The 14,053-nt window shown below is 38.6% G+C and overlaps 1 protein-coding gene across 1 annotated transcript; it reads right to left on the bottom strand.

Moving 5' to 3' along the window:
* Nucleotides 1-439: 439 nt before the first annotated feature.
* Nucleotides 440-3,355, bottom strand: LOC101301505 (UDP-glycosyltransferase 85A7-like). Its single transcript, XM_004302637.1, has 2 exons — nucleotides 2,874-3,355; nucleotides 440-1,531 (listed from the first exon to the last, which is right to left on the bottom strand). Exons 1-2 carry the CDS (start codon nucleotides 3,334-3,336, stop codon nucleotides 597-599), a joined length of 1,398 nt encoding a protein of 465 aa, XP_004302685.1. The 5' UTR covers nucleotides 3,337-3,355; the 3' UTR covers nucleotides 440-596.
* Between the last annotated feature and the right edge of the window lie 10,698 nt (nucleotides 3,356-14,053).

Below are 14,053 nucleotides of genomic sequence, written 5' to 3'. Positions count from 1 at the left end.
TCAGATTAAAATAAAACCACAAGGAGTAAACAGATATCAACTTCAAACCATAAGAACTAAACAAATTTCAATTCTTCATTTTTCTTGTGAGTTCATCTTTCTCAATTTTATTAATCGTCTAGATATCGTATTCAATATTTTTTGTTCGGAGTACATAAATATCATGAACAGGAAGCTCAAGGGTATAAGTATGACCCCGTTTTCTCTTATTTGATTTTATAGTTTGCCAATAAAGTGTTAGACATTTCAACTTAATTTCCCTCTACTAAAGGACGATCTTTAATTTTCAAGAGAGAATAATGACTGTGAAGAAAATAATGGAAGGATCCCTTCAATTTTATTGTAGCTCCAAGTTCTGGGTTGAAGATTCACGCCTTTGCCAACACTAGCACGAACAACTTTTGAGATTGCATCATTGAGCTTTGAAGCTCCTTCTTGGATTTCATGAACAACTTTCTTACCATAGCCTCATGTCGTTTCTGATCCATTGAGCTTTGACATATGCAGTATTAGTGCAACACCGAAACTATAGTACATAAACTATTTGATGATGATGTGAAACTTAGCAAGGTAACCTCATGCTGTCATGCATCAAATCACAAGTTTCTCAGGTCTTGAATAAGTTTCTCCAAGTTATGATACGAAGATCCACTTTCACTAACGGAAGCTCGGGCTAATTTTGAGAACCGATCCACCGACCTTGTAAACACCTCTCTTTCTTCACCTCCCATCAAGGCTTTGATCATCTTCTCCACCGTCGTTCTGTCACACATGTCCTTCATATCAATCCCAATCTTCCAAACCTCCCCAACCCATCTACTATTCACCTGCTGGTCCGCTACTTGGGGCCAGCAAAGCATTGGGACTCCGGCCCAAATTGCCTCCAGTGTCGAATTCCACCCGCTATGGGTCAAAAACCCACCAACAGCATCATGGGCCAGAACCTCTTCTTGCGGAGCCCAGTCCACGATAAACCCACGTTCTTTTGTACCCATTTCCAACTCCGTGGGGGTCACGTGCCTCATGTGCTCTCCTTCGTCACTCAGCACATCCGAGCGCATGACCCACAGAAAATGGGACCCGCTATTAACCAAGCCGTGCCAAAACTCGAGCAATTGAACACGAGTTAGCTTCACCAAGCTCCCGTAGCTAACGAAAATAACGGATCCAGGCCTTTGGGAGTCCAACCACGTCATGCAACTACGGTCTTCTCGGTGCAAAGAGGCAGCCATTGCTGTGGAGGAGGAAGATAGGTCGTGGTCATCGACACGGGATTTGAGGAGAGCGTGCAATGGTCCGATGGGGTAAATTTTTGAAAATTTAGAGGCAATGTGGGAGAGAACTGATGATTCTAGGTCCTCGAACGTGTTGAGTATGAGACCAGAAGCTCGAGTTATGGCTATGTGTTCTTCCATGAAAAATTTGAATACCGGGTGGTCAACTGGCATTCTACATATACTTAATAGATCTCTTCGTCGCAAAAGACATTCCTTCCCGGGAACACCGGATACCGTCTTATCCATGTCTTCATCTGTCAGAGTAATTAAAAATATGAATTTCCTTAGTTTATGTCATCAACATAGAAGGTAGAAACAAATATAAGTTAAATCAAGGTTTACTTTTTGTGGCAAATTTGGTGTTAAGATACCATCTAACTGTAGGGGTAATTTTAGGTCTTTCAAAATTACTTTTAATCTAACTAATATGGATATTTTCTCCAAAACTAATAAACATTTCATTATCAGTTATAAGGACTTTTAAGTTGAGCACTTGTTGATGACTTTCTAATAAGGACTCTTAAGTTAAAGATTTGTTGAGCACTTTTCGGCTTATCCCACATTTCGATCTTATATCCACATCTTGACTGTTCAGTTTATAGGTATTTATGAGTAGATCATTTCTCCAAATTTTTAGCTATATTGAAAATTGTTAAGACATTCATAAGTGTGATTTATCAATTATGAACTTGAACAGTTCATATTTGACAGATTTGGTTTGTCCATTAATTTGATTTAGTTTGTTATCTTAACAAACACCAATTTGGCTGAAAATTTATATAAATTATCTATTCATATAAACCTAAAAACTGCACGGATGAGATGTCAAAATGTAATAGAAAAATTGGTCTTTTAAACCATAAACCGAAAATTTCTCAATTTAAGAATCCTCACTAAAAAGGCTTTCATCGGTTATAATCATTCACAGATAAATCTCTCATTATTATCATAGAGTTAACAAAAAAAATTCAACAAAAACTTGCACGTGGTAAACCATTCTCCGCACACTTACGGTCTACAATAAGGTAAACATCTATAAGGGCGGAGCTACTTAAGGGCCAACAAGGGTTATGACACCTTCTAAATTTTAACTTGTATATGTGTGTCTTGTTCGTAAGTTAGTGACTTAGTTCAAATAAGTTCATCCTTAGGTTAATTAATAACATTTAATGACATGCCTTATTTATAATCTCCGATTCCGCCATTGAACATCGATGTTCTATGGAACGTTTAATCTCAACTTTAAACCAGCAATATAAGTTTAGGTATCCTATAAGTTTTGGTGATAGACTAAATCCATTGTTGTAATGAACAAAGACATCAGGGCACATACTATAGATGACACTCATGACAGGACTTGTCGTTTCGACATTTTAGTAGTATTAGTCTAGCTATAAGTACGTGAGAAGTACGGTTCTGAAGATCTTACTTATTCCCATCGTTGAATGGGAGAATATTATAGCGCGAATTGTTACAAAATGTGTTAAACATGTTGATGATAATAACCGCGATAGGATGAACTCATAAAAGCTTTGGAATATGTAAAACGATTGTTGTCGTCTGAGAAATAAAAAGAAAACAAGCTCAGTTACTGACCTCCAAAAGGCAGCTCAGCTTCTTCAATCAGCTTGGGGAGGCATAAGTAACACCAGACGCTGCAGGCGCTGCTGGTGCGGACAGCAATTACCGGAAGTCCAACCTCCTCCGCCGCATCAATTGCGAAACACATGAGCCCGTCCGTTATCACACAGCTCAAAGGAGGCAGCTGATCACCAGCTGCAGCGCCGATGTCGTCGTTGGTTTTGCTGGCGAGGGAGACCAGGAGTTGATGCAGGAGCGGCGCAGTGGTGGACCTCAACGACGTGACTATGTCCAAAAAATAAGGGGAAATGGAGCGTGGATGATCGGAGGGGAGGCCGTCGAAGATGGAGCGGAAGCGGAGAGTAGGGAAGCGGGCGGAGAGGGATTCACGTTGGGTGAGGTGGCGGTGGTTGTGCTCGGTGTTGACGAAGGTGACGTGGATGCCTGCATGACAGAGCAGCTGCGCCAAGGTTAGCATTGGCTTGATGTGTCCCTGTGCTGGGAAGGGTAATAGTAGTACGTGTGGCTGTGGCTGGAGCTTCATCTCCATCTCTATGAGAGAAAGCTTATTAGCTTAGCTTCCGATTCAGATCGATGAAGTGCAAAATGCAACGCTTTCGGTGTTTGGAGAGGATCAATTATTGTCTAATTGATGATGATAAGGGTGTGTGTGACTGTGTGGTGAAAGAGAGTTCGCACGGGGGGAACTAATCCCTACCTACCTGTCATAATCGATCAGTCCCTTCTCCCTTGGCTTTGGATCTTTGTCAGGAAATAGTGAAAAGCCGAACTTGCTGTGCTTGTCATTTCTCATGCTTCTTTTCATTTACCTTAAAAGCACCCGAAATGGATGTGGGATAGTAGAAAGCATACACATGCAGATCGAGAGAAGTTACATGAAAACGTATTACGTATCTGATCGAGTATAACTGCAAGTTTTTCATTATAAGGGTTGAGAAAGTTTCTCATAGATTGTAAATTTGATTGACATATGCCTAGAAGAGATCATAAGAAAACTGCTCGAGAGAATAAGAACTGGTTTCCTAACATTCACAAACGCACCCCTGCGCCCAGGTCCTAGTGTCTTACATTTCTATTCTAAGCATGCGCAGGCTGCGCAGTTTGATTCGTTTCTCTTGGGGAACTAAGAACATGCAAATTAGTCTTCGGATTCCTTTGTGCCACGTAGTTTACCCCCGCACGACATTATGTAGCCAATTTCTGTTGGACTAGTTTTAAATTTGCTTTGTTTTGAAACTTGGGCCCAAACTAGATTTTCAAGCCCACTCAATTGAGATTTTTGGAAGAAGGGACCAGTGTGTTCATGGACCCTCTTGTACATCGATCTGATATTTTTCTCTCTCTCTTTTTTTTTTTTTTTAATCTTTTTCGGTAAATGCATAATGTGGCCAAATCTACAAGCTGAAAGCCTAAAAAGCCAAGTCACTCGAAGTAAGCCGAAGCTTTTGCAGGCCATATTATTTTCATTTGAGCTTTTCACTTTAACATATGCTCTTTAGTCTTTGCCCTTTAATCAGAGATTTAGTATTACAAAGAGAAAAAGAAAATGTGGAGAGATCGCCCACAAACACATTGCCTTGGGATAAAGGCAATGTCGAATAATGCAGGTCTAGATTGGAATAGGGCCAAAATACCCAGAAAAGAGGGTAGGAATATGAAAAGGACAAGCCACAAAAAACAGATAGACAACAAAGAGAGAATAAGTAATGAAAGATTCCCAGAAAATTAAGCAAGAATCCAAGTAATTCTCAACATTTTGTACCACCATTTTGTGTGAGCTTCACTCCTCCCATCATTATTCTAGGAGTAGGGCTCCGTCTACCTTGTTAATCCTTAATCAATGACAAAACAAAGAGACGATAATTCTCCCACAGACAATGAGATGACATTGGGAATAAATGGATATGGCCAGATGCAAAAGCTTAAGAATCTAATGATTAATGTAAGCTTTGATTATTACCTATCCATTTGGACTATAAGTTAATGAGAGGATTCATAAAGAAACATGCCCAATTTGCTTGGTCTTAGGTATGTGGGACATCTGGTTCTATGCTTTGAAACTCAAAGAATCTCTGCACATCACTATACAATATTGAAAATTTATTATGTTATCACAACCAAACATTTCATCTTGAATTTTTTTTTTTAGCAGACTGTCAAAACCATGTTAATCATGTAATTTTGGTTTTTTTTTTTTTTTTTTTTTTTTTTTTTCCTAGACAAATGAGTCAAGATCCGTTCATTAAAAGACGACATCACTTCGTCAAGTTAGAGAATGAGCATCCCATAATATAATGTATGCCAGTTTTTGGATTAGTCCGGTCATAAAAAAAATGAAAACCGAGTCTGAACCTGGGAGTAACGATCTGGACCAATTGTTTTAGCAAACCAAACCTATAAAGCTCAAACCAAACACAGCCGGTTCAGATTTTCAGGTTTTCATGCCAAAAACATTTTGCATAGTTGGCTGACTTTTTATGGCAACCTGAGAGTTCTCAAGACAATCTGCGAGGCTCAAAACGCTGTAAAAATAGACAAAACTGCAAATGCAGACAACCCTATTCTAAACAATAATTAATAACAAATGAAACCTAATTGTAAAATATATCAAACAACTTTTTTTGTTTAAAAATATTTTATTAACTAACTCACACACCCCTACATATGTTAGTGAGGTTTTGCACCCATGATCTCAACGTTGTCGGTTAGGCTACCTAACTAACCAAACCACGACTCACCAACAAAATATATCAAACAACATACATCACTTTAAGTTTCACTAGCCTTTTACATGTGCATTTACACGGAAAAATCATAGATTGTTAATTTTAGTTATATGGTTTTTGATGTGGCAAACCATTATTAATTATAGCTTCCCACATTTTTCTACACAAATATCTCTTTATATTTTTTTGGGTGCGTCTATTGTCACCTCACAAACCATTTTTCTCATCTCACTCATATAATTTTAATTGTAAGTCTACTTCGTTCACCCATTAACAATACATAAAATACCATTTTCTCAATTCTACTTTGTTTATTCTACATTATCTTCTCATCCTACATATATTTTTTCAAATTCAGATTTGCTCAAGGTAAGTAAAATCACCAACTGAACAAAAAAAAATCATATTAAAATACAAATCCCAGTTAAAGAACAAGAAAAAACTCTCAAATTTAACAACTCAATGGTATCAATCGATATCATGATGCACAATGTCTATAAATGTTTTTCTAGTAGCAACACCTTCCATACTTTTGAGTTCTTGAACTGATCTATGTATTATTCATATATACGGTACAATAGTTGTCCATGCAAATTTAGATACAAAGTTAACATGGGAAATAATGAGTAAAATGATAGACAAATCACCAACAAAGAAAAAACAGAAAAAGAAAAAGAAATACAAACAGTTTACCTCATCTTCAGGTTAAATGCTAGTGTCTTCAGACTCACGACCGATGATAAATCTAGGTTAGAGATTATGAAGTTTGTGTTCATCTAAAACAAAAAGATAAAAAAAAAATAATTGTAATTTGTAACAACTTATTGTTTCTTGCTGTAATTTTACATCAGAGTATTTTAGTATTTCAATAAATGAACAACATGTGGGGTGAGTAAAGTAGTTTGTGGCGTGGCAATAGACGCACCCTTTTTGTTGTTACTTATTTTTGATGAAGCATAAACTATAGAGAATGAGATATCAAGAGAATCATCATCTTATTCATTGATACGAGCCATTTATATAGGGAATTACACAATACCAATATGGTAAGGATATGAATACATAGATCTAGTCTAACTACATATCTTATTGGCATAAGGCCAAGGCATACATAAAGAATATCTAGAAAGATACAGAATATCCTAGAACACTCCCCTTGTGCCGCGCGCTGATATGTCGATGGTGCTAATCTGTTGCCTCGTCAAAAACCTCGTCAAGTCATCAAAACCCTGTGGGAGAAAAACTGAACCTTGATCGTAGGAGAAAAAGAGTACAACGCACCCTTCACATTTAATAGTGACATGTATGTGTGTGCTACACTCCCCCTGAAGTTTGCACCTCCCCCTGATCTTTACATCAATCATAAGGCTCTTCTTGATTTTTATTAATCACGGAAGTTTCAACAACTTAGCATGTCAATACTCTTTAACATGTCTTCAAATGTGGCATTAGGCAATGATTAACTAAATCATGCCGTATTGTCCTCAAATGATCTTTTACACTTAGATCTTGAGGAGAAGGCCGCTTGTGAACTCAAAACATAAGTTCGTGCAGGAAATCAGATTTTCGCGCAGCATAACCTTTGGTTACTAGAACAGTCGTAACTTCCTCTAGGAAATACATATGAAGGAACCGTAAACGGTTTTGAAAACTAGACTCATTTAGCTTTCCAACCGTATATTACACACGTTCTGGTTCGTCAAGAGCTATTCACAAAGTCCTGTCGAAGTTGACTGTTTTGCCAAAATCAGATTCTCGGACAGATTCGTCATACTTTACTAAAACGGCAACGGCCATAACTCACTCAATATGATAGCTATGATCAAATGGTTGGTGTTCCTGGAAAGTAGACACATAGACCTTTTTAATGGTACCAATTTCACCATTTTCCAGTGAGTGAGATTTTCTGTAGATCCCGTGGAAGTTGACCTACAAAACTTGGCAGATTATGATTTCGCTTTTGATGTGTCTTTCTTATGTAGGGATATAATAAGCCTTAACCTTTCATACCATTAAGTATTGAAAAAGGAGTTACTGCCATTACATTAGCGTTGCGTGGGCATATAGCTATACTTAGCTTTATAACTTTTCATAGCGAATGAGATGTCAAGTCTTTTGTGTTGAGTACATTGATGCGTCTTAATGTACTTAGATGGGAACTCCATCTCTTAACACATATTTGTCATCTTACTTTAGACAAAACAACGGATCTCTCATTAGAGCAAAGACCTTGACTAATCATGGGAGTATATGTAGGCCTCACTAGTTATAGAGTGCCTAAGCCGATTGATGGAAAATCATCATCAATACAGTCATCGAGTGCCTTATCGAGACCGTGTCTTCCTAAGATCTTTTTCTTTGGATGTTGATACATATTGGCATCTCTTGATTCATCAAGAGTCCATGTAAATCCGGAATGAACACGCAAATGCATAATTCACCATATCCCTTCCAAATCAAGTAGAGTCCATGTGCGTTCCAATACCTTTAGCAAACGCGTGCTTCTGTGGTCTGGAGCCACTTGATTTGGGTGAATGAAGTCTACTCAAGACCTTCATGCATATCTCTGATCCTGTAGAGATGTTATTATGACCACATTCATAGGCTGCATGTTCAGTTATTCGGAAACTACCAAACTGACAAAGTACTAGAGTTCAATGACATCCATTACGAGAGCATATCTCATCGTAGTCGATCCCATTGCGTGATTGTGAAAGACCTTGCGCCATAAGGTGAGTATAAACTCTTGTTCTCACTACGCTATCTAACAAAGGTATAGTTGATAGGGTTTAGCTTGCAGTGTCGGCATCACCTGCCCAATGACCTATCTCTTTGTTAATGTTGGATCGCATCTTTCCGTTAGGCCAATCAACTAAGTTGATATCCATCAACGAAGGGTGGTTCGATAGTAAACTCATTATCCCACGTCCTCATGTACACTAGTGTAATACTTTGTAGAGATCTCTATATGGATTAAATTTGACATTGAGGCGTCCCCCAACGATAATCACAATTCAGACTTCATGAGACGGATTTGAGTATCACTGATCAATGGATCAGGTTGTGCCAAGCTCGCTTTCTTCCTAGTGCGAGAAAATATCGAACCTAAGGGTCTCCCTCCTTTTGGGGAGCCACACAGCCTTGTGACACCAATTTTGCCACTATATGGCGTCACCATATCACCATCCATGGTGATGGCATCAAGACCAACACCTTTTGGTCGCGCCATGTCCTTTTGTAGGACATCAATCCTTGCAGACATATTTGCAGCATGTGATCTGGTCACTTTAACACTTTAAGCATTTGGAATCAAGATAAGACTTAGTGGGGACAAACCACGACAATTCACGTCGTTCCACTTGAACACTTGTGTTCTTATCTCCCCCTAACGGCGGGAATATTGTCTCATCAAAGTGACAATCCGTAATTTAACGGTGAATGAGATCGCCTAACAAGGTTTCTACATATGCGGATTATAGGTGGAGGTTCGTATCTAACCTAAATACTTCTTCTTCTCAAATGACCCATCATTGTACGTAGTGGCAATGCGATTTGGCACCTAAAAATAACATCTAGCCAAACTCAAGGATTGGAGATCAATTTCAATCTTGTTTGAGCTCAAGGATTGCAATCCTGGTACACAGTCATGAGCTGTAGTACAAAAATATTCAATGAGGGTGGGTCATAGATGAATAGTAAAGATGCATGCAAATATTGCATAGCCCCAAGACACAATAGAAAGATTGGTGCGCATCAATAATGTTCGAGTGACAAGCTAAAGTTGCTTAGTCGTAGCCTCGGTGAAACCGTATTACGTGTGAACATGGGGTACATGACACTTCAACTTACATCGTATTAAACTTCTTTAAAGAATGGGTAGTGAGCCCGTAGAAGTATAAGCAGCATAAGCAGTAGATAATAGTGTAACACGTGACCAGTATGCTAACACTTCAACCAACACCATAAAGCATAAAAAGGTGTCCGCAAGTTGGTTGTATCTATCTACATAATTTGTTGTAAGAAGTGAATGTTCACTTTTGTGTCATTTAGCATAGGAGGGTCTCACTCTTAATTTAGCTAAAAAATAGGCTTTCAAAACGAGCAAAAAAATAGGCTTTCAAAACGAGCAATGAGCATTGCAAGGGGCCAATGCGACATCGAGGGAAAGCCGGTGCACCTCAATTGCTTGAGAAATTGACCGAACAACCTCCAGAAAGTTGGAGTCGTGTTCGGGTGACATCAATGTCCCCCGGGTGCCGCCATTTACAACCATGGCGTCACCATTATGCTTCATGGAGAATCTAGATCCCGAATGTCTTCGTTTTGAGCGGCAGAATTGATGTCCATGAGAATTTCTCAAAATTTGGACCATTATATCTCTTCCAGGATGACCTTAATTGGTCAAAACTAAAGCCTATATGAGTCGGTGTCCCAAATATCATGTTTCGATATTCGAATCGTAGTGATATACAGTCCACTAGATTGACTCATAAATTTCTCCAAGATGCGCTTCAGTCCGCATTTATGAGAAGGTATACACAAAAGAACTCTTATTTATTCTCACAATGTGTTTTTGAATGAAAACTATTAGCATGAATGTCTTTAAAGCTCAATATGGTTCGATTGCCTCTCAATGCATAGAGGGTATCTGTGACATTGATCATGGTGTCATGAGGCATCAAGATTCAAGCTAAACCGTGTCCCTGAATGACCGGTATGATTTAATTATTGTAGTCACAGAAGATTTACAAAGGCACAAAATCCAAAGATAGTTGCCGGTTCCTTAGAATGTTGTGGATAGTTCCACTATCTACGAAGCACTCAATGTCTCGATGAGACATATCTACAAGAAGGAGTAGATAGGCGAGTAAATAGTTCCACTTGAACCATTTAGAAGGATTGAAAGAAGCTACGAAAAGCTGCAATTCCGAGAGTGCATAAAAATTTCCGTGCAGAATGACCTTTGCGCACTAAAACAGCCATAATTTCTTCGTTAAAATAGATATGGACAAACCATGAAAATTTCTGAAAACTAGACTCGTAGAGCTTTCTAATGATATAAAGCTCATTGTCTGGTTCGTCCGAAGCTGTTCACAAAGCTCAAACGAAGTTGATTGTCTAGAAAGGACAAATTGCCGTTTTTCGCAGAATTGGCATGTGCGAAGCTGTGAAGCTTGCAGGTGGCGTGTGGGCTTTTGCCTTAGCTAAAAGTGACGTATGTATGATCAAAACCAAGTCATTTCTGTCTATCTAAGGTTGTAAACTCCATGACTAGTTAGCAAAAGCTCCCTGACATGAACATAAACTAACTCAGAGGACCTAGAGGATTCGATCATGATAATAATTTTCCGGTTTTGATAAATCTTCAACGTCTTTTGTAAGACGGCAATTGATTTAATAGCGTAGGGGGATCCAAAATCAAAAGATTTCGGTAACTCCAAGTCAGTATGACCAGGCATGTCCGTGGAGGGTCGGTAGTGCGAGGCACACTTGAAACCACTATCTCCTTAATTTCGGACAATTCTAAGACATCACACTAAGCTTGGATGAGCCTAGTTGAACAATTGATGATGGAAAATCCGCTAAAGGGTAGAAGACTTAACCGGAAACACGTTAGCGATTCTTCTTGAGGATGCAAGGCCGTGCGTCATCTTCACTTGGAAGAGACCAAAACGGCACAATCTAACCATGTAGATTGTAAATATGTCATGCTTCTAAGGACGATGTAAAAATGTACATCTTGTTTGTAAATCAATATGAACCATAAGAGGAGAATAGTTTCATAACTTCATAAAAATTCTCAAGACATTTATTATTGCCAATGTGAGTACATCGAGGTCACAAATAGACGAAGGATGTCGATACAACGCCTTAGTACATATAGTTTGGAATGAAAATTAATGTCTAGCTGATGACGTCAAAGTCATGAGTAGCTAGAGCAGGATCCGAATCTTTGAAATTCGCGATCATGAGGATGACGTTCTTGTCCTCATATTGATTTTTCGTACCTTTTTGTATGCATTCACAATTTGAAGGAGCTTGTCAATCTTGAACCACTAATCCGAAGATCCACAACGGTTGCATTATCATGAGCTAAGGTGAGTAGTTTTGACAAAATGGTGTCTAGACCGGGAGGTGGGAGTGTCGCTATTAGAGCCGGCGACACCTCCCCCTCTTTTCTAGACATCGGCACGACGTTTTCTGCCGTTGCCATGATCCATATTGTTGTCCCCACATTAGGGGATAATCCCAAATAAGTTTATCACATTAGCGTATATACTATTCTTGTTTGTATGATCAAAATCAAGTCTCATTGGTAATTCCAAACCAACTTGAAAGACCTAGAGAACTTGATGATGATCGAATCCGCTAAAGATTATGGATCATGATGCCACAAAAGATCATCAACAATATGTAGTCAATTAAGGTGGTAAGCAATCCACTTGACTAATAACTCAACAAGTAGAGTTATATGAACGTTTCGAGAAATGCTCTATGAGTGCTTTCCACAGTACTTTGTGGTCATTATTTTTTGCACAGATTGTCATTGAAGGCTTTTGTCAATGTGGCGCTTCAAAGACTTTGAGCGCATGAGATGTGAAATCTCGGCATCTAGGCTTGTTAGCCTGGGGGTCAAAACATGTGGTTTAATCCTTTCCAATGAAAGGTTCCACAGATACCAAGTGAAGATTCGCCTTAGGCATCGAGTACGTCAAAACTCAAAGGAACAGAATGTTACATTGCTCTTACATACAAAATCAAACTGTTATGAGACTCAATAGAGGTCACAAACAATGCTTTTAATGGTTTGTCCTTCGGATTGATCACACACAATCCGGAAAAGCTGTGAATTGATCAAACACAATTCGGAAAAAGGCCTCGGATTGATCAAACACAATCCGGTGATAGGTCGGGGTTGATCATACACAACCCGGATAAAGAAACAAGAGTGATCAAACACACTCTTGACCCGCGAATAAAATTCTGGGATTTTTGGTACCTGCAAATACACCGACCCAAGCATAGAATGAAGTAGAAGAAGGGGAGAAAACACTTTATCTCCCCCGAGGTTATTGAACTTGGAAGAGTTTTAGGGTTGTAAAATAAACATACCGTAAACACTTGGATGCTTGATCGGATGAAAAGAAAGTAGCGGAGCGGACGGCCGGAAAGCGATGGCGGCGGCGACGGCGGCGGCGACCGAGAGGAGAAACAACGTTTTGCCCACTTCTACTTCGAATTTGGGGCTGAAAATTTGACAAGAGGAGCAGCTCTAGTGAGGAAGCTGTAGTCAAAAATTCAGGTTGATCGAAGCAAGGGAAGGTGGTGAACTGGTGGTCGGTAGCGGCGGCAGTCTGAAATCTTCTGGCGACCGGTTCGAAGACTTTCCGGCCGGTTCTCAGGGTGAGGCCCGTGGCGTTGGATCCGGGACGGAGAGAGCTTTCTGGGGATATAAAATTTCAGTGGAGGACAGTCGGAATTTGGTCGGAAATCGGGAAAAACAAGGCTGCCCGATTTTAGGGTTTTGGTTTTTAGGGTTTGGAAAAAACAAATGGTGGGCTATTAACTCTAGGGTTAGAACAAAGTGCATGATAACGTGATGAAGTATAAACTATAGAGAATGAGATAGCAAGAGAATCATCATCTTATTCATTGATATGAGCCCTTTATATAGGGAATTACACAATACCAATATGGTAAGGATATGAATACATAGATTTAGTCTAACTACATATCCTATTGGCATAAGGCCAAGACACACATAAAAAATATCTAGAAAGATACAGAATATCCTAGAACAATTTTGTTTTTTACTATAATAACGTTTTGAGAAATTTTAAATACACACCTATAATCTCTTAATACACACCTCTATTATTTTATGTTTTTATTGAGATTTTATAGGTAAGCTAAATTACCAAAACAAACATTTATTATTAAAAAAAGAAAAATCGCGCTAGAAGTATTCTTTTCAACATCTTCTACTCTAAAATCGTCGAAAAAACGTCTTCTCTCGTAACCCCAACTCTTCTCCACAATTCATTTGGGTTGTATTTTTTCTTCTTCTTCTTTTTTTAATTTTTTTTTTTATATATGTATCAGCTTTAATTTGATCTTGCAGATCATATTATCATGTACTGCATCTTTATCATGATATGTTTTATTGAATAACTAGTTATCTATGTTTAATAGCTACTGTACTTCTACATTTTTACTAGCTTCTGAATTTTGAAAACTTGTATTGGTGATTTAGAGTTCGGATATAACAACAAGGAAAAATGCCCAAATGCACACAAAAAATGTAATCAAAGCCTATTTAAATGAAAATCTTATTTCCATGCCCATTTCAATGATTCTTAATAAAAAGACTATTATATCATTATCTCATTCAACTATCCTATCCTTTATCTCACCGGATCTGAAATTTATGACATCTCTCTCTCTCTC

Source organism: Fragaria vesca, linkage group LG6 (assembly GCF_000184155.1).
Source record: "Fragaria vesca subsp. vesca linkage group LG6, FraVesHawaii_1.0, whole genome shotgun sequence".
NCBI classification, from domain to species: Eukaryota; Viridiplantae; Streptophyta; class Magnoliopsida; order Rosales; family Rosaceae; genus Fragaria; species Fragaria vesca.
Note: the sequence above shows the minus strand (reverse complement) of the source record. Positions and strands in the feature narration are given on the sequence as shown.